At 48.4% G+C, this 21,515-nt stretch overlaps 1 protein-coding gene across 1 annotated transcript in view; it reads left to right on the top strand.

Annotated features, from left to right (window-relative positions):
* The window catches only part of LOC121584425 (adhesion G-protein coupled receptor V1-like), a 197,916-nt gene that overhangs the window by 89,027 nt on the left and 87,374 nt on the right, over positions 1-21,515 (top strand). Inside the window, exons 72-82 of the mRNA XM_041900302.2 lie at positions 335-476; positions 645-1,492; positions 1,853-1,973; positions 2,181-2,352; positions 5,098-5,340; positions 8,168-8,575; positions 10,000-10,184; positions 10,377-10,629; positions 11,126-11,265; positions 12,298-12,458; positions 12,832-12,932. Coding sequence (XP_041756236.2) covers positions 335-476; positions 645-1,492; positions 1,853-1,973; positions 2,181-2,352; positions 5,098-5,340; positions 8,168-8,575; positions 10,000-10,184; positions 10,377-10,629; positions 11,126-11,265; positions 12,298-12,458; positions 12,832-12,932 — 2,774 coding nt within the window. The remainder of the gene's footprint in view (positions 1-334; positions 477-644; positions 1,493-1,852; positions 1,974-2,180; positions 2,353-5,097; positions 5,341-8,167; positions 8,576-9,999; positions 10,185-10,376; positions 10,630-11,125; positions 11,266-12,297; positions 12,459-12,831; positions 12,933-21,515) is intronic.

Raw genomic sequence — 21,515 nt, 5'->3', positions numbered from 1 at the left:
AGTGAAGTGTGTATCTAAAATGTCCAGGTCTCTCCTTATTTACTCTCTCTCTCAAACCACAGGAGGGCAACAAGCTGAGAAGGTCTCCTTTTCTCTAAGTAAACCCTCCAGACAATCCACCTCTACCTCCTTCAGTCTCATTTCATTCTCTCTCTTTCCAAACACCACCACCAAAAAACGCCCTAGAAAATGACCACGCTGATAGGAGGAATTGATGTGAGCTGTGTTGTCTGAGGGTGTGGTCTGAGGGTGTTGTTTAAGGGTGCTGTCGGAGGGTGTGGTCTGAGGGTGTTGTTTGTGGGTGTGGTCTGAGGGTGTTTGTACTCCTCCTCAGGATCGGTGACCCTGGCCCATGGAGAGAGGAGCAAGGCTGTGTCCCTCCGGGCACTCTCTAATGTGTCTGAGCCAGCGACCTACGCCCTCCACCTCACTGCAGCCGGCTCCAGCTCCCCTGCTCCTGGGGTAGCTAGACTCAGGTACAGTAGCCAGTCTCACCTGCCAGGCTTATAGTGCTTCTATATACTGTAGACATTCGACTGGGAACAAGACAGCCCTCTGACTGAAGATGACATTCTGTATATAACAGTACTGTTAGAGAAGTTGAACAGCCATGGTGTGATGCTGCTCTCTGTTTCCCTCTCCAGGTCAGGGTTCACAGTGGCAGAGGTTGAGCCCCTGGGGCTGTACCAGTTCGCCCCGGATTCCCGTCAGCTGGTCATCGAGGAGGACGTGCAGACCGTCACCCTCTACGTCCAGCGGCTCTATGGTTTTCGTAGCAACCGCACCCGCATGTCTTACCAGACGGTGTCGGGCAGCGCCCTGGCCGGACAGGACTTCACTGGCGTACGGGATGGAGAGCTGTTCTTCGACTCGCCTCACCAGACCTCCACCTCGCTCCGTCTGTCCATTCTGGACGATGCACTCTTGGAGCCCGACGAAACCTTCTTTGTCAACCTGACAGACGTCCAGGTACTGAGCGGTGGTGGTGACCCCCACTCGGGTGACCCCCGGCCCCATCTCATCCCACAACACAGCGTGGCCACCGTTACCATCCTGGCCAGCGATGTCACCGGGGGGGTGCTGAGCATCAGGCCGGGGCTGGTTGAGACAGCAGAGGACAGGGAGGAGGGGAGCCAGCAGGAGAGGAGGGTGCTCCTCAGGGTCCATAGGTCTGACAGTCTGGCTGGGCCAGTGAGGGTCAAGGTGCAGGCTTATGGAGGTGGGAGTGTTGGGGGTCCACCTCTTCCCTTTGCTCCGGATCCCAACAGGACCTTGGCCCTGGAGTGGCAAGACTTCAAGCTGGAGTCCGCCCTGGTGTCACTGCAGGAGGGACAGAGCGAGGCCGAGGTCAGCCTCATCATCCTGGACGACTCTGAGCCTGAGGGACAGGAAGTGTTCTTCATCTACCTCAGCGACCCGGAGGGAGGGGTGCAGATCACAGATGGGACCGACCAGCAGGGCTTCAGCTCCTTTGCCAAAATCCTCATCCTAGGTAAATACTGAAACGCTCATATCTGCCTTGTGTTCTCCTGTCATATGCTCCTCAGTCTACCCATTGATCAGGCAATTCAAGGTAATGTCATGCTCTAGTTTCTCTGTCTAGGTCATTGTTTTCCAAGACAATCCCTAAATTCGGTCACTGGGCATAGACATCTGATTACAGATCCAGTGATGTGAAATCAAAGGCAAGGTTACAAGAGGATTGGGAAGCTTGATGCGCTGGTTTGTTGAATGCTCTCAGTGTACATACAGTGAATAGTCTACATAAGGAAAAAGTCATATCTGTCTCTCTCTCTCTCCCCCCTCTCTCTCTCTCTTTCTCTCCCCACTCCCTCCCTCCACTTTCTCTCAGGGAGTGATTTCCATAACGGGATAGTGGGTTTCAGTGTGAGTTCTCTGCTGGGTCAGGTTCTGGACGAGGACTCAGAAGTGAACAGAACAGCTCTACTTTACTTGCAGAGACAACAAAACAGGTAGGTCTCTTACTACATTTCCTCCATATCAACCCTGTTCCCATATGAATGTCAGCAAACCAAAGAGTAGCAACAGTAACCGTCACATTAGTAACAGCAACATTAGTGATAATGATACAAGCATCGGAAAGCTGCAATGATCACCCCCAGCCACTCGTGGTTCTGTGTGTGTGTTTGACGTGTGACCTTTCTGCTTCCCCCGCGCAGGGCTTTTGAGGACGTTGAGGTGATGTGGCGGGCCACGTTCAGCAGGGCGGGGCCAACCCTGGTCAACAACGGAGTGAACCTGACACGGGAGCTGTGGCAGACCTCAGGCACGGTGCTTTGCAGGAGAGGACAGGTCCTCTGTGTCTTCAGCATGGAGGTCCGACAGGACCAGGTGAGTCCCAGGTCATACTAGAGGTCAGAGGTTATAGGTCAGGGTGGTACCAGAACAGACCCATGTCACAGTACTTTAAAACTGTCATAAAATCCTCTCTGTTTGGACCACTGACTTGAAGGAACAAGCAGGATGTCCTAATGTGTCTCTTTCCCTGGATGTCCTAATGCTGGGGCTCTCTCGCTGGATGTCCTAATGCTGGGGCTCTCTCCCTGGATGTCCTTATACTGTGGCTCTCTCCCTGGATGTCCTCATACTGCAGCTCTCCCTGGATGTCCTAATACTGTGGCTCTCCCTGGATGTCCTCATACTGTGGCTCTCTCCCTGGATGTCCTTATACTGTGGCTCTCTCCCTGGATGTCCTCATACTGCAGCTCTCCCTGGATGTCCTAATACTGTGGCTCTCCCTGGATGTCCTCATACTGTGGCTCTCTCCCTGGATGTCCTCATACTGCAGCTCTCCCTGGATGTCCTAATACTGTGGATCTCTCCCTGGATGTCCTCATACTGCAGCTCTCCCTGGATGTCCTAATACTGTGGATCTCTCCCTGGATGTCCTAATGCTGGGGCTCTCCCTGGATGTCCTAATACTGTGGATCTCTCCCTGGATGTTCTAATACCGTGGCTCTCTCCCTGGATGTCCTCATACTGCAGCTCTCCCTGGATGTCCTAATACTGTGGCTCTCCCTGGATGTCCTAATGCTGGGGCTCTCTCCCTGGATGTCCTAATACTGTGGCTCTCTCCCTGGATGTCCTAATACTGCAGCTCACTCCCTGGATGTCCTAATACTGTGGCTCACTCCCTGGATGTCCTCATACTGCAGCTCTCCCTGGATGTCCTAATAACGTGGCTCTCTCCCTGGATGTCCTCATACTGTGGATCTCTCCCTGGATGTCCTAATACTGTGGATCTCTCCCTGGATGTCCTAATTCTGCAGCTCTCTCCCTGGATGTTCTAAGACTGTGGCTCGCTCCCTAGATGTCCTAATACTGCAGCTCTCCCTGGATGTCCTAATACTGCAGCTCTCTCCCTGGATGTCCTAATACTGTGGCTCTCCCTGGATGTCCTAATAATGTGGCTCTCTCCCTGGATGTCCTAATGCTGGGGCTCTCTCCCTGGATGTCCTAATACTGCAGCTCTCTCCCTGGATGTCCTAATACTGCAGCTCTTCCTGGATGTCCTAATACTGCAGCTCTCTCCCTGGATGTCCTAATACTGTGGCTCTCCCTGGATGTCCTAATACTGTGGCTCTCTCCCTGGATGTCCTCATACTGTGGCTCTCTCCCTGGATGTTCTAATACTGTGGCTCTCTCCCTGGATGTCCTAATACTGTGGCTCTCCCTGGATGTCCTAATACTGTGGCTCTCTCCCTGGATGTCCTCATACTGTGGATCTCTCCCTGGATGTCCTAATACTGCAGCTCTCCCTGGATGTCCTAATTCTGCAGCTCTCTCCCTGGATGTCCTAATACTGTGGCTCTCTCCCTGGATGTCCTAATACTGTGGCTCGCTCCCTGGATGTCCTAATACTGTGGATCTCTCCCTGGATGTCCTAATACTGTGGCTCTCTCCCTGGATGTCCTAATTCTGCAGCTCTCTCCCTGGATGTCCTAATACTGTGGATCTCTCCCTGGATGTTCTAATACTGTGGATCTCTCCCTGGATGTCCTAATACTGTGGATATCTCCCTGGATGTTCTCATACTGTGGCTCTCTCCCTGGATGTCCTAATACTGCGGCTCTCTCCCTGGATGTCCTAATACTGTGGCACTCTCCCTGGATGTCCTAATACTGTGGATCTCTCCCTGGATGTCCTAATACTGCAGCTCTCTCCCTGGATGTCCTAATACTGTGGATCTCTCCCTGGATGTTCTCATACTGCAGCTCTCCCTGGATGTCCTAATACTGTGTATCTCTCCCTGGATGTCCTAATACCGTGGCTCTCTCCCTGGATGTCCTAATACCGTGGCTCTCTCCCTGGATGTCCTAATACTGTGGCTCTCTCCCTGGATGTCCTAATACTGCAGCTCTCTCCTGGATGTCCTAATACCGTGGCGCTCTCCCTGGATGTCCTCATACTGCAGCTCTCTCCCTTTTTTTTATGGCTGGGGAAGCCCATAATCCCATTTTCAACAGTACTGTAATCTTATGGCTGGGGAAGTCCATAATCCCATGTTCAACAGTACTGTAATCTTATGGCTGGGAAAGCCCATAATCCCATGTTCAACAGTACTGTAATTTTATGGCTGGGGATGCCCATAATCCCATGTTCACCAGTACTGTAATCTTTTGGCTGGGGAAGCCCATAATCCCATGTTCAACAGTACTGTAATCTTATGGCTGGGGAAGCCCATAATCCCATGTTCAACACTACTGTAATCTTATGGCTGGGGAAGCCCATAATCCCATGTTCAACAGTACTGTAATTTTATGGCTGGGGAAGCCCATAATCCCATGTTCAACAGTACTGTAATTTTATGGCTGGGGAAGCCCATACTCCCATGTTCAACAGTACTGTAATTTTATGTCTGGGGAAGCCCATTATCCCACTTTCAACAGTTCTGTAATCTTATGGCTGGGAAGCCCATAATCCCACTTTCAACAGTTCTGTAATCTTATGGCTGGGTAATCCCACGTTCATGTCCCATTTTTATTTTATTTTTTATTCCTTTTCTCCTCTGTTATGTATTTCCATCTATAACCAGGTAGCCATTCCTAAACTCCCTCTGTCTGCGTGTTGCCATAGGAACCTGAGTACCAGGCCTGGTTCCTGGTTGAGATCTACCAGGTGGGTGTTGGCGCTGCCATCAACGAGAGTTCCCGCTTTGCTAACGTCACCCTGCTGGAGAGCGATGACCCACGGGGGCTAGTCTACTTTGCGGTGGGGTCCAGACTGCCTGTAGCCCACCTCAAGACCACCCACCTCAGTCTGCAGGTGTACAGGGAGGCCAGCACGGCCTCCACCATCACCGTACTCTACCGCATGCTGGTGAGAAACACACACCCACACACGCACAGAGAACACACACACATGCACAGTGAACACACATATACACTGTACACACACTCGTTACATACAGTGTTCATGGAATAGCCACACAAATATTTTTTTAAAATAATACTTTTCACATTTCCATACATTCACATAAAATAATACACACACCATACATTGTCCTCTCACTTTGTCTCCCTTTGTAACCACTCACATTCTTCTGGTTGAAAATTACATTACAATTACAAGTCCCATCTTATTCAGGTTGTTGTGTTGTCTAACTCACCAAATCAGATTTCCATTCCTCTCCCTGACCTAATTATACTGACCTGATTTTTTTTTACCTTCAAGGTCTAATGGTGTGTTGGTCATGGGACATCTAAGTCAAACTCTATTGCAATGCCAGCAAGAGACAACAACACCCAAAAGGGATTCTTTCTGGTCCCCAGCCCCAAGCTCCAACCCCAGCCCTAGCCACAGTCCCAGCCACAGTCCCAGCCTCAGCCTCAGTCCCAGCCTCAGCCTCAGTCCCAGCCTCAGCCTCAGTCCCAGCCTCAGCCTCAGTCCCAGCCCCAGCCTCATTCTCATTCTCAGTCCCAGCCTCAGCCTCAGTCCCAGCCTCAGCCCCAGCCTCAGTCCCAGCCTCAGTACCTGCCCCAGCCTCAGTCCCAGCCTCAGCCTCAGCCTCAGTCCCAGCCTCAGCCCTAGGCTCAGTCCCAGCCTCAGCCCTAGGCTCAGTTCCAGCCACCAGCCCCTCAGCACCACGCTCTCTCCCGCAGCTCCCCAATCCTCAATTGGTTTCTGTCGATGCCAATCTATTGAGTTCAAAGAGGGTACTGTGTAGGGTGTCTACCCACTCTGCTCAGAGTGGGTGAAAACGTTATTTTTTGATGACATTTAATTTCCTTATGTTATAAAATACATTTTACCAAAACAAATATGATTATTAATGTTCTGAATGAAAAAAGTAGGATTTCGTAACCTAATACATCCGATAATAAGCACCGAGCTCTGTTGACATAGCGGTGCAGGATTCTCGTAACAACTTTCGAGGATTTTACATTTCGTGGTGGTCGTCTTTAAAGTTGTTTCCGTGGGTCGCAAAAAGCAAAATTAGCATGACGAGCAGAATTACATGTAAAAGGCTTTGAAAATTAAAAAAACTTGGTATACGCTCAGTGCTCCGTTGACATTTCACAGAGATACTCTTGTTTTTTGTGAGATATCTTCTAAAAATAACAGGAATTTTGAATTAATATGGAAAACATATACTAAAATATGGAAGTAATACATGTGATGTCTCAAAATCAATATCCATCTTCCCTCTATTGTTTTATGTCCTGAGGATTGGAGAAGAAAGATGACAAGCTCAATGAGAAAGTGAGACTGCCAGGTAGCCAGTAGCCTTAATTCTTGCCCAAAATCCAACCTAGCTGACGCCATTACATTTTCCAGATTTTTGGCCACTTTTTTCTCTGGCCTTAGTCAGCTTAATTCTGGCCATCCTACAAGGGTAAGAACTCCAATCACTTTTGAACGTATTATGATAGAGACATGAGGTTTGGACCATTGGTTTTCTTATAGGATTATCTACACAATTAACATATTACTTTACCCATTGGTCAGAGGATGCTTTTTGATTGGCCACCCTAACCGGTTCTCCTGCCCCCGCTCTCTCTTCCTCCCTTTATTTTGTTCCATTTACCTCCCCTTTCTTTCTTTCCCCCTGGTCTCCTCCTCCCTCTCTCCCAGGGGTGGTGATGAGCTCTTTGTGTTTGAGCCAGTGCTTAGCTCTCTGTCTGGGGGCTGATATTGACATCCCAGCCTTTGATATTGCAGATCAAAAGGGAGACTATCTAGTACACTTAATGGCACTCCAGTCTCCACATCCTGTTAGATATGACCAGGTTACCTCCTTTCATCTTTCACACAGCAATGATGTTCTGAGAATACATATCAATGGCTCAAAGGTTGCAGAGTCCCTCCACATTCATCTGTTCATCAATCCATTCCTTTTCCCTTCTTCTCTTTCTCCATGGCTCTCCAACCAATCTCCTCTTCTCTTTCTCCATGGCTCTACAACCAATCTCCTCTTCTCTTTCTCCATGGCTCTCCAATCAATCTCCTCTTCTCTTTCTCCATGGCTCTCCAACTAATCTCCTCTTCTCTTTCTCCATGGCTCTCCAACCAATCTCCTCTTCTCTTTCTCCATGGCTCTCCAACCAATCTCCTCTTCTCTTTCTCCATGGCTCTCCAACCAATCTCCTCTTCTCTTTCTCCATGGCTCTCCAACCAATCTCCTCTTCTCTTTCTCCATGGCTCTCCAACCAATCTCCTCTTCTCTTTCTCCATGGCTCTCCAACCAATCTCCTCTTCTCTTTCTCCATGGCTCTCCAACCAATCTCCTCTTCTCTTTCTCCATGGCTCTCCAACCAATCTCCTCTTATCTTTTGACATGCAGTTTCGCAGGTCCCCCCACTCCCAACACCCAGTTTTATACAGAATCTCATGATATTCTACACATTTTGCCATGAGGCTGAGATAAAATGTTGCAGTTTTACAGCTAATTTCCTGTTTCAAAAAAAGAAAAATAGCCATGTCTTATAACGTGTTCATATGCTATTTGGGGAGGCGGGGAGGAGGGGGCAGTGGTATTTGCAGGGGCCGCGGGGGTGGCTGGTACGCCAGTGGTAATGACGCAACACCTATCCCCAATCCATTCATCCATCCATCTCTCTTTCTCTCTCTACGTCTTCTTTCCCGACTCCCTCCATCTTTCCATCCTACTGTGACCTCACACTCCTGTCTCATTGTCATCCAATAGGAAGTCCCTCGGGCTGAGGCAGTAGGCCCCACCCTGGTCTGGCCTGCCGTGGCCGGGATGGACTTTCTGAAAGAAGAGGGCCAGCTGACCTTTGACCTGGGCCAAAGGAGCACAGGGCTGGACATCACCCTCACCCCAGACCAGGCCTCCTCCAACCCCCCGCCGAAGCGCTTCCACGTGGAGCTGTATGGGGCCAGTGGAGGGGCCAGGGTGCACCCTGAGTACGGCCTGGCCAACGTGACCCTGGTGTCGGGCACGGAGGCCCAGGCGGTGTGGGCCCTGTTGGACCAGCTCCAGCAGCCTCTGGACACCACCATACTGGACAGGGTGCTCCATGCTCTGCTCAGCAAGGCCACGGCACAGCTCACACCAGAACAACTGACCGCCGTGCTGGACGCACTGGGGAAGGTGAGAGGGAAGGAGAGCGAGGGAGGGAGCAAGGGGCGAGAAGGAGAAACAAGTATTTTTCCAACTTGTTTTGTTTGCTATTAAAAGTGATCTTTGTGGGGGTTTTTTTTTGTGTATGTGTGTTTTGTCAGTGTAACTTAGTTTGCTCTTGCCAAAGGCAGCTGTTCCCAGTACAAAATGATGACGGATCTACAGATGAGTTTTTAAAAGGTCTCTGTTGTCACTTAGTGTCTGACTAAAGCAGCGCATCACGCTACCAACAATGACAAGAAACTGCCATGTGGGAAATAGTAGCTGACTTGTTTCATCTAGTTTCATCTTGTTCTTGGCACCATGTGTAGTTTTGAGGTGTTTGACTGATTTCATGTCAATGCTACAGTTGAAGTCGGAAGTTTACATACACTTAGGTTGGAGTCATTAAAACTCGTTTTTCAACCAATCCACACATTTCTTGTTAAGAAACTATAGTTTTGGCAAGTCGGTTAGGACATCTACTTTGTGCATGACACAAGTAATTTTTCCAACAATTGTTTACAGACAGATTATCACTTATAATTCACTGTATCACAATTCCAGTGGGTCAGAAGTTTACATACACTAAGCTGACTGTGCCTTTAAACAGCTTGGAAATTTCCAGAAAATGATGTCATGGCTTTAGAAGGTTCTGATAGGCTAATTGACATCATTTGAGTCAATTGTTGGTGTACCTGTGGATGTATTTCAAGGCCTACCTTCAAACTCAGTGCCTCTTTGCTTGACATAATGGGAAAATCAAAAGAAATCAGCCAAGACCTCAGAAAAAAAATGGTAGACCTCCACAAGTATGGTTCATCCTTGAGAGCAATTTCAAAATGCCTGAAGGTACCACGTTCATCTGTACAAACAATAGTACGCAAGTATAAACACCATAGGACCACGCAGCCGTCATACCACTCAGGAAGGAGACGCGTTCTGTCTCCTAGAGATGAACGTACTTTGGTGCGAAAAGTGCAAATCAATCCCAGAACAACAGCAAAGGACCTTGTGAAGATGCTGGAGGAAACAGGTACAAAAGTATCTATAGCCACAGTAAAACAAGTCCTATATCGACATAACCTGAAAGGCCGCTCAGCAAAGAAGCCACTGCTCCAAAACCGCCATAAAAAAGCCAGACTACGGTTTGCAACTGCATGGGGCAGTCATGACACTTAAGAGCTTCCACACACTCAATGAGAGGCAGATGCAGGCTAACCTAGCCTGTCTGTGTTTGCATTGTACTGTGTGTATGTTACATAACCCACAGAGTACTGTGTTTGTGTGTGTGTGTGTGTGAGAGAGTTTGATAGGGGGCTTTCAGATTATTGGCTATATTTGTGTTAGTCATAAACACCTCCAATTCTGCACATGCACAAACACAAACTGAGATTCTCAATCTGCTTGGCCAGGTGCTTACGGAGGCAGAGCGCACCCCTATTGCGGACAGCAGCCGGGGTTTGACCTATGACCTACTCTGTGCCATGGCCAACCCAAGCCGAGTCGACACAGGGGGCCTGAGCCAACTGGCAGAGGTGGCCGAGCGCTTTGCCTTCTCCCTGCTCACACACACCCAGTGTGGAGCACAGGCTCAAAGGTGAGTCCTGCACCATGAGGGATTGTGGGTTAAAAAAAAGTCAAGGAGTATTGCTGTCTATTATTTCTGCCACTGACTGTTATTATAGTAGAATTCTTATTTTAGGGGAAAAATATAGAATGGATCACCCTTTCCCACTGTTAAAAAGAAGACTATGAGTAAAATAAGTGTGATTTTCTGGTATTTTTAAAGGGGGAGGACCATCCTGGACACTTGTGTCTACATTTCCATCTCTTCCTACCACTGGTACCCTACCCAGATCAACGGGCACACATTCACGGGCAAGAACTCCGACACCTTTCAGTTGCCAGAGAACCTCCTGGAGGTGCCAGCCTTACCCGCTGGCACCGTCTCCCCCTCAGCCTGCCGCCGGGTGCAGCTCACAGAGTACAGCACGGAACATTGGTTCCTCACCAATGACAAAACCACCGCGCTCAACGGCAAGGCAAGCAGACCCACATACACTCAAAGCCACACCATGACAGCTATTAGCACTTACCGACTGATGGGTAACTAGACTGGAGATGGGTGCGCTCTGCAATTCTTCCCGGAGTCATTGTTGTAGAACATTTAGTATTTTCTCATTCAGTCCATTTATCTGGTAAAATAAAGGTAAATAAATATCAAGTTACAGGAGAATACCTGTGGTATTACAGGTGAAAATGTTTGCCTAAATGGAACTTTGTGCTTGGTGTAAACAGCAGGGAGCAGTGTCGTCCCACTGAAGCTCTGTGCCTGGTCTCTGCCACTAGGTCTTTACAGCTATAAAGACCTATAGAGGTTGCCCATAGCAACTGTAGACACAGATCTAGGATCAGCTTACCCCTCCCCCAATCCTTAGTTGAACAGTAATAGGAAAAGCACCAAGCTGACTTTAGATATGTGTTTCGGGCCAGCTTCAACCAACTCTGTATTGTAATGGTATTTCTCTTGTTGTGTAGGTGTTCTCTGCCAGCCTGCAGGGCCAAGGTTCACAACCCCTGACTGAGGGTAACGAGGTGGTGTACCGTATCCACACCCCCGGGTTGAGAGTCAAACCTGGCCAGTCTCTGTGCCTTCTGTGGAGCCAGGCTGCTGAGAGGTACGACACTGTTTCCATCTGATACCCTCAATTCCCTCTCCTATACCCAGTCACTTTCCTTCGCATAGTACTATGTAGCTATAGAACAACAAACAGAGCATTCATGATCACACATTCTACGTTTTTTATGAATTCCCCAAAACGTCTATTTCTCTTAATTTCTGTTGCCATCCTGAACTTGAACCCCATGTAATAATGTGGTGTGTGTGACTAAAATGACTCTGTAGGACACAACCACTTAGGTGAGTTAAAGGGTCCTCCCCCTTCTTCTCAGCTCTGCTCTGTAGGTGTGAACCTCACACTTCAGGGTCAGCCTCTAGTAGAGAGGTCAGAGGTCAGGGGTCAGGCTTTGTCCAGCCAGGACCTCTTTCTCCAGCCATGGATGAATTGATCTCCCTCGATCCCTATCTGGGCTGTCCCAGACTCCTCTGTGATGTCTGTGAGGGTTCAGTTTGTTGTGCTCAGAGTTCCCGAACATTCCCGCCCCTCAGAAGTGTGTTTGAAAGGACATTATGGAGGAGGTCCGGAGTGGGACTCTTGGCTGAACAGTCTGTAACAGGACGCAGATTTCTCCGGTTTGGTTTGGCCCGTGGAGCAGCGGTCTCAACAATCCATCTCCCAGATAACCAAGCAGACGACAGCGTTGATAACGTCATCCCAAGGGGGAAGAGAGAGAGAGGCCTGTTCAACTTCCTCCTAGTCTCACTGCACTGATGGCAGGTCTATTAAAGTCTGTCATAGACTTAGCAGTCATGACTAGGACAATCAGTCTTGTCTGTCAGTCACAAAGTAAATGAACTCTTCATTTTCATAAGGAACAAATATGAATTCTGTGCTCTTATTTATCATACATGTCACCCTTTGAAATGTTCTGAATTCCCTAACGTATCTGAGAGTTAACACATCGGAGCAACCAATCAAGCAGAGACACTACACAGCTGGATGTTCCAATCAGAACGTCATAACTTCATATGAACTTCCTGCCTAAGGCTGACTACTTCCTGTATTACCTCTCCTCTCCCTCTCCTCTAGCTGGCTGTCAGACGGGCAGTTCTGCAGGGTAGTGGATGACAGTGGGAGCTATGTGGAGTGTGCGTGCTCCCACCTGTCTGTGTACACGGCCCATGCCCAGATGGCTTCCCTGGCCTCCTACAATGAGGCCTTCTACGCCTCAGGCTTCCTCTGCATCTCAGGTACAGTATGGATGAAGAGTCTCTTTAGGTATTCAGTACACCTAGTTTAGGTCTTTCAGTCCTCGTTTATACTACATCCCTCTTTCTTTTTCTCTCTCTCTTTTTATCGATCTATCTATATCTTCTGTATATGTATATCTCCCTCCATTTCCTCTGTCTTTCTCATTTCATCTCTCCATGTCTCCATTCTGTCTGACTCATTACTGTTGTTCCTTTTGGATATCGCTCTGCCTCTTCCTGTCCTACAATCCCCTCCCACTCGGTTTTAGATGGGTTATCTTATTGCAAGCATTTTTGATCAAGTATAAAACATGATATGGGTTTTTATGGTTAATATGGAATGACACAGCATTTATTTTGGTCTGATCCTCAGCTTTCGCCTTGGCCATCGTATCCCACCTGCTGTGTTCTCGCTTCCCCATGTTTGCTGCCAAATTGCTCACCCACATGATGGTGGGCTGCCTCGGGACACAGGTATGAGGACCCCCCCCCCGTCCCCCCCGTCCCCCCGTCCCCACCCCCCAGTCCCCCGTATTGTCCCATCTCTGAATCTCAACACAAAACACAGACAGGTCCAGATCGATGTTCCCATGCATCCATACTAAGCCATTTGGCTTTTGAGTGGTACAAACATAACTCATTTCCTTGGCATTTGTATCGACTCTGTCAGGGTCTTAGTGAGCTGATTAGCACGTTCTGACAGTGTGGGAAGATTTAGACTGATGAGAAACTTTTGAAACCAGTGATAGAAGCATCCATCTCTATGCAGATCAATTTGCCTTGCTCTATAGGTCAGCAACCCCTGTACTCAAACACGTGCACACACACACACACACACACACACACGTGGGCGCACACACACATGCACATGTACCCCCTCCCAACAGGTGCTACAGATGTCACCAGATATTTTCTAAGAATTGTGCATAGGGCTGGACAGACACCAGCAACCTTGCGGGCTAGACTGTCAGCCCTGACAACAAAACAATCCCCTTGGGCCCTTTCCCATAAAAACCACGGCTGCCGTTAACCGTTAGGGCGGTGAAAGAGAAATGTGGCCGGTGGGGGGCTACAGTGGAGGAGTGTCTCAGCTCCTTCAGACCTGTGAGTGGGAGTGGGAATTTTCCACTGGTCCCCAGTGGCTGATAGACAAACACAGAGCCTCTACTAAACCTGCTTCTCCATGGGGCTAAACACCCCGGTCACACCGCTTTTATTGCCAAGTGGAGCCCCTGAACCTAAAAGGTTTTGGATGGAAAATTCCATCCTGTCCCTGTTACATACTGTACTGTACCTTAAGACCCGGGTAGACCCAGGTAGATAGACCCGGGTAGACCCAGGTAGATAGACCCGGGTAGACCCAGGTAGATAGACCCTGGTAGACCCAGGTAGATAGACCCTGGTAGACCCAGGTAGATAGACCCTGGTAGACCCAGGTAGATAGACCCTGGTAGACCCAGGTAGATAGACCCTGGTAGACCCAGGTAGATAGACCCTGGTAGACCCAGGTAGATAGACCCTGGTAGACCCAGGTAGATAGACCCTGTTGGACCCTGGTAGACCCAGGTAGATAGACCTTGGTAGACCCCGGTGGACCCGAGTAGACCCGGGTGGACCCTGGTAGACCCTAGTAGGTAGGTATGTGTAGGGGAGGATGTATGTGTCCTGTTGGGCTGTTTGGGTTTCTGTTCAAGGCCTGTGTGAAGGCTTGCTCGGTTGTGTGCCCTTCATAGCTGAAGGTCTGCTTGACTGTGTCTGTTGTCGAGGATTCTTTGTCTATATATATTCTGTTCAATGCCGTTGTACTTGCAAACCCAAATGAACAAAGTCTAAATGGTAATGTTCCTATAACTAGCAGTGTTTAGAGTTTGACCTAGAGTTCTTTGACTCTGTGTGGTTCAACTTTGACACAGCTGAAGGGTTCAATGAGGTTGTGACTTGGAATCCCTTGGAAAAGCACACTCACCGCCACAGCAGTTCTGTATATCCAACTTTATGCACAAATGGGATTGAAACCCCAAAATCGGGTCAAGCGGTTGCTCCACTGTGTACAATCCCATCACCTATACACATATACATACATACATACTTGTCCTACGCTGCTGGCAGATGGCCAGGGGTTAGGGGTCAGGGTTGAGGGTTCATCCTCTTTAGAGGGTCTCTAAGGTACCAGCTGTTGATCCACACTCTGTGGGATCAGGCCGACCAGAGGAGCATCTCCCTCTGTGTAATTACTCACTGACACAACCCTCTGGGCCCGGGAACATGATTTATTCTCCCGGGAACATGATTTATTCTCCCGGGAACATGATTTATTCTTCCGGGAACATGATTTATTCTCCCTCCTCCAGAAGCAGTAAGCGCCTTCCTCCACCTTTTTTATTCTCCCCCCTCTCTCATTCTCACCCCTCTCTCTCATGCTCACCCCTCTCTCTCATTCTCAGCTCCTCTCTCATTCTCACCCCTCTCTCTCATTCTCAGCTCCTCTCTCATTCTCAGCTCCTCTCTCATTCTCAGCTCCTCTCTCATTCTCAGCTCCTCTCTCATTCTCAGCTCCTCTCTTATTCTCACCCCCCTCTCTCATTCTCACCCCTCTCTCTCATTCTCAGCTCCTCTCTCATTCTCACCCCTCTCTCTCATTCTCAGCTCCTCTCTCATTCTCAGCTCCTCTCTCATTCTCAGCTCCTCTCTCATTCTCAGCTCCTCTCTCATTCTCACCCCCCTCTCTCATTCTCACCCCACTTCTCTCATTCTCAGCTCCTCTCTCATTCTCAGCTCCTCTCTCATTCTCAGCTCCTCTCTCATTCTCACCCCCTCTCTCATTCTCACCCCCTCTCTCTCATTCTCACCCCACTTCTCTCATTCTCAGCTCCTCTCTCATTCTCAGCCCCTCTCTCATTCTCAGCTCCTCTCTCATTCTCAGCTCCTCTCTCATTCTCAGCTCCTCTCTCATTCTCAGCTCCTCTCTCATTCTCACCCCCCCTCTCTCATTCTCACCCCCCTCTCTCATTCTCACCTCCCCTCTCATTCTCACCCCCTCTAAGATGTGTGCATTCTTCTGGGGGCTGATTTGCCTGACTTTCATTTGGAGGTGTGAGGAGGTCTAGATAAAGCCTCTGGCTGAGACGCGAGTACCTTTTGACATTTTACTAGAGACTCTCCAGTGAAAAACTCACCAGAAGCGGGTGGGTGGAGCAAGCAGAGCGAGGCGGGGGGGGGAGACGGGACGGGCAGAGCAGTGACTGTATGCTAGCAGGATAGTCCATGTGTCTAATCATCTTTGCTGATAGCGATGTTTCCATAAGTGGATGAATTGGTCTAATTTAGCATGTATTGTAAAGCCTCAACCCTTAGCTACCTCTTTCAATTCAAATGAGCTTGAAAAACAGTTAATAATGACAACATTTTGATTGTTTTGTGTGACCACAGCACCAGCGATAAAACACACAAATAGAGACACGTACTAATTGAGCGAGGCGTCAAAGTGGACAACCCGCCCGCCCGGCTTCGGTTGGGTCATTATAATTCAAAACAATGCATTCTAAAATAAATCACACGCCTCCCATGCTCGCCTTTGGTGAGTTTAGGCCATCTCTCTCTCTCTCTCTCTCTCTCTCTCTCATCTCTCTCTCTCTCTCTCTATCTCTCTCTCTCTCTCTCTCTCTCTCTCTCTCTCTCTCTCTCTCTCTCTCTCTCTCTCTCTCTCTCTCTCTCTCTCTCTCTCTCTCTCTCTCTCTCTCTCTCTCTCTCTCGCTCTCTCTCGCTCTCTCTCTCTCTCTCGCTCTCTCTGTCTGTCTGCTTTGTGGCCATTATTTTGGGTGTTTAGCATTTGGGTCATGATATCCGGTTGACCAGGGGGGTGACAGACACGCGACGCCACACACTGACAAGCCCTCCCCTCAGCAAGACAACTGAAGATTGTGCGGAGTGGAAATTTACCCGGCGCTGCGTGTGTCAACCATGTTAGGGCTCTTCATACGAGCGGCAATAACGCACATTTACCCTGGGTAATCAGAGAGGGGCTGCCATAAAGGACAGAGCTGTAGCTTACAATGTGTGTGTGTGTGTGTCATCCTGTTTCTATGTGAGCTACGTGCATGCAAGCGCACACACACACTGATGCACATGCAGAGACTTGTTTTTCCCAACAAAAACATACTTCATGAGCATACATTCAAATGTGCAGGTTAGCGTTTTTCGTCGAGGCAGCTCTGCAGAGTGGTCACTAGCTGGCATAGCCGCAAAGTCATAATATCTGATTTTAAACCTAACCCTAACCTTTAACCACACTGCTAACCCTTATGCCTAACCTTAAATGAAGACTAAAAAAGCACATTTTTGTTTTCATACGTTTTTTACAATATAGCCAATTTTGACTTTGCAACTGGCCCATCTAAGGGGAAATCGCTCAGTTCTGCCACCTGGACAAGACTCATACAAACATAAACTCAGCAAAAAAAGAAACGTCCCTTTTTCAGGACCCTGTCTTTCAAAGATAATTTGTAAAAATCCAAATAACTTCACAGATCTTCACTGTAAAGGGTTTCAACACTGTTTCCCATGCTTGTTCAATTAACCATAAACAATTAATGAACATGCACCTGTGGAATGGTCGTTAAGACACTAACAGCTTACAGACGGTAGGCAATTAAGGTCACAGTTATGAAGACTTAGGACACTAAAGAGGCCTTTCTACAGACTCTGAAAAACACCAAAAGAAAGATGAAGATCTGCGTGAACGTGCCTTAGGCATGCTGCAAGGAGGCATGAGGACTGCAGATGTGGCCAGGGCAATAAATTGCAATGTCCGTACTGTGAGACGCCTAAGACAGCGCTACAGGGAGACAGGACGGACAGCTGATCATTCTCGCAGTGGCAGACCACGTGTAACAACACCTGCACAGGATCGGTACACCCGAACATCACACCTGCGGGACAGGTACAGGATGGCAACAACAACTGCCAGAGTTACACCAGGAACGCACAATCCCTCCATCAGTGCTCAGACTGTCCGCAATAGGCTGAGAGAGGCTGGACTGAGGGCTTGTAGGCCTGTTGTAAGGTAGGTCCTCACCAGACATCACCGGCAACAACGTCGCCTATGGGCACAAACCCACCGTCGCTGGACCAGACAGGACTGGCAAAAAGTGCGCTTCACTGACGAGTCGCGGTTTTGTCTCACCAGGGGTGATGGTCAGATTCGCGATTGTCGTCGAAGGAATGAGCATTACACCGAGGCCTGTACTCTGGAGCGGGATCGATTTGGAGGTGGAGGGTCCGTCATGGTCTGGGACGGTGTGTCACAGCATCATCGGACTGAGCTTGTTGTCATTGCAGGCAATCTCAACACTGTGCGTTACAGGGAAGACATCATGTGGTACCCTTCCTGCAGGCTCATCCTGACATGACCCTCCAGCATGACAATGCCACCAGCCATACTGCTCGTTCTGTGCGTGATTTCCTGCAAGACAGGAATGTCAGTGTTCTACCATGGCCAGCGAAGAGCCTGGATCTCAATCCCATTGAGCACTGAGCATTGAGTTGGATCGGAGGGTGAGGGCTAGGGCCATTCCCCCCCAGAAATGTCTGGGAACTTGCAGGTGCCTTGGTGGAAGAGTGGGGTAACATCTCACAGCAAGAACTGGCAAATCTGGTGCAGACCATGAGGAGGAGATGCACTGTAGTACTTAATGCAGCTGGTGGCCACACCAGATACTGACTGTTGCTTTTGGGGGAGGGGGGGTCTGTCTGTGTCTGCTTGCCCTTATCGATCTATTGGTGATAATGTAGGCTACTGATTTAATTTCTGTCTTCCACTGTGACTTTCTGGTGGTATTCTGCTTTCTGTTGACACACTCTGATGTTTATCCCTACGGTTCAGGAGGTGTTTAGATGATCATAGATGTGAGTAATACAGGATATCCTGTCCAGCAGTGTGCACTCCGCTCCACTCGCCTCTGCTTTCCACAGCAACTCTGCTTTAAGAATTTCCATATGGAGCGATCCAACAGACCCTTGTATTTATTCTGGGGGGAGTGAGAGAGTTGGGGCAAGTTATTTGCTTAACAGCGGGTTTCTGACTCTTTACTTTGTTAGAACAACTTAAGGAGAACATTGTGCTCATAGCAGTGACACATAGGGTCTGATTCTCATTAGGCAGGCCTCAGTAAATCAATAAGCAGGCTTGTGACGTCAGAGAGCCTCCTCACAAGGCCTGTGTTATTGTCAGAGGCCAGTCTGGAGGATGTGAGAAAGTTAGGGGAGAGGAAGAGATGCTGACACTCCCCAGAGGAGAGGGTGGAGCTGAGAGGATGTTTTGTTATTCCCAGTGTGTTTGAACCTCTCCCCGTCGGTTAGACTATGCCCCTCTGGCCCAGCAGACTAGGTCACTCTCAGATTTCTTGTTTTGCCAATGAGGAGGGCTTGTTCAATGATGGTGAACCCAAAAACAGAAGCACCAGCAGCCTTGAACTTTCCCCCTCTTTCCAGAAAAAGCTCTGCAAACAGAGACAGGAAGCTGGCCTTTCTCCCACATCTGACTAGCATGGCCCTGCGACCACGTGGACTGACTCTACCACCATGGGTGCGAAAAATATGAAAATAACTTCAAGCTCCTGTCTTACTCCTTATTATTTAATTAATTATTATTATTTAATTAATTCAAGTAACAACACTCTTTTTTTCTCTCTCTCTCTCTCTCTCTCTCTCTCTCTCTCTCACACTCACACTCACACTCACACTCACACTCACACTCACACTCACACTCACACTCACACTCTCTCTCTCTCTCTCTGGTGTTGTCAGGGGGTGACTGGGAGGACTGGTTCTATTGTGTTCTGATCTCTCCATCAGTCAGACTGTGCTCTTTTTGCTGGGCTAAGCAGGGCCGTCAAGGCCCCACAGTTATGGACCCACACTGAACCTCTCCTCAGCTCACAGCTACCCACAGCGAAGAGCACATTAGAAAGAGGAAGTGACACACTGTGACATCCTGTGAGTCATTAGTGTCACCACTGCTGATGAACTCAGTTCCTTCCCTGAGCCGATTGCAGCAACCCTCCCTACCTCTACACGAACCATACCCTCCTACCTACCCAAACGTGATAACATTGAACCATTACCTCCTACCTACCCAAACGTGATAACATTGAACCATTACCTCCTACCTACCCAAACCTGATAACATTGAACCATTACCTCCTACCTACCCAAACGTGATAACATTGAACCATTACCTCCTACCTACCCAAACGTGATAACATTGAACCATTACCTCCTACCTACCCAAACGTGATAACATTGAACCATTACCTCCTACCTACCCAAACGTGATAACATTGAACCATACCCTCCTACCTACCCAAACCTGATAACATTGAACCATACCCTCCTACCTACCCAAACCTGATAACATTGAACCATACCCTCCTACCTACCCAAACCTGATAACATTGAACCATTACCTCCTACCTACCCAAACCTGATAACATTGTACACTTCTTATCACGGAGGGACCTGCTACCACGTCTAATCTCACAATTCTCATTTACACAGAGGAACATCCCCAAAATGGTTCAGACTTCATAACTCATGCCCCCAAAATCTTGAAAGATCATATGAATTCTGAGTTAGATAACTGCAAACACCTCTTTCCATTGCAACACATTGCCAAACATTAGACACTCAAGAATAGAAAGCAAGAGGGGAGAGATGGGTTAAAAAGAATGTTGTTCTTTTAGACCCCAGACCATACATCATACATCATACATCGGCTGGTGTAATTCTGCTTCCACCAGCGGTGCTAGACATAACGTCAGCCCATGTCAGACAGGCTATATGTAGGCCTATCCAGTCACTCAGGTGAGAGGTCAGAGTTCAGTGCACACTCGCCAGCCAGCCAGCCCCTCCTGTTTCAGTTACCAGGTCAACTGCTGTCAATGGCTCACTATGAGTTTTGATTTGAACTAGTGTTAGTTCAACTGTTTACTGTTCTTCCCACTGGCTGCCCTTATCCGCTGCCCTTATCTGCTGTACATGCATTGACTCATATACATCAACATTGTCTGTGTGTGTGTGTGTGTGTGTGTGTGTGTGTGTGTGTGTGTGTGTGTGTGTGTGTGTGTGTGTGTGTGTGTGTGTGTGTGGACATGTTTAACTATTCTTGTGGGGACCAGTAGTCCCCACGAGAATAGTAAACAAACATAAATTTGACCAACTGGGGATATTTTGTTAGTCGCAACGAGGTCAAATGCTATTTCTAGGGGGTTATGGTTAGAATTAGTATTAGGGTTAGAATTATGTTAAGGGTTAGGGTTAGGAGCTAGGGTTAGGGTTAAGGTTGGGTTAAGTTAAGGGTAAGGGTAAGAGTACGGGTTAGGTTAGGGGTTAGGGAAAATATGATTTTGAATGGGACTGAATTGTGTGTCCACACAAGGTTAGCTGTACAAGAGTGTGCGTGCGGAATGGGGATATGCTATATCCTAGATAGATATGAGTGGTTTATATGGGTCAGACCAGGGCCTGTATCCTCAAAGCGTATCAGAGTAGGAATGTTGATCTAGGATCAGATAATTATGAATAAGATTATATGGACAGGTGGGGATCTGATCCTAGATCAGCACTCCTACTCTGATATGCTTTGTGGATACTGGTGTGTGTTACAGTGATCCCTCGCCACTTCGCGGTTCACTTATCGCGGATTCGCTATTTCGCGGATTTTCATAATGCATTATTTTTTTTTTGGTGCATTGTGCTCTGCATTCTGATTCGCTAAAAACTCACTCCCGCTTCTTGTATCAAAACATGCTACGAATTGTGCTATCATTTTGTCGTCTCGTGCAGTTATGTGTACGTACATAAAACAGCTTGGCAAATTTACATTAAGTTGGCCAAATTATCTTGTAATTTCGAACATCTCCTAAACCCATAATGTCGACGCAAACGGCCTGGACCGACAAAAAGCACCTGCGGATGGGCGACGATGAAAGAGAAGAGGGAGAAGAGGACACGAGAGATGAGGAGGAAGGACTAACGCTTGGTCGCTTAGCAACCATGGTG

Source organism: Coregonus clupeaformis, chromosome 16 (assembly GCF_020615455.1).
Source record: "Coregonus clupeaformis isolate EN_2021a chromosome 16, ASM2061545v1, whole genome shotgun sequence".
Lineage (NCBI taxonomy): Eukaryota > Metazoa > Chordata > Actinopteri > Salmoniformes > Salmonidae > Coregonus > Coregonus clupeaformis.
This window is presented reverse-complemented; position numbering and strand designations above follow the sequence as displayed.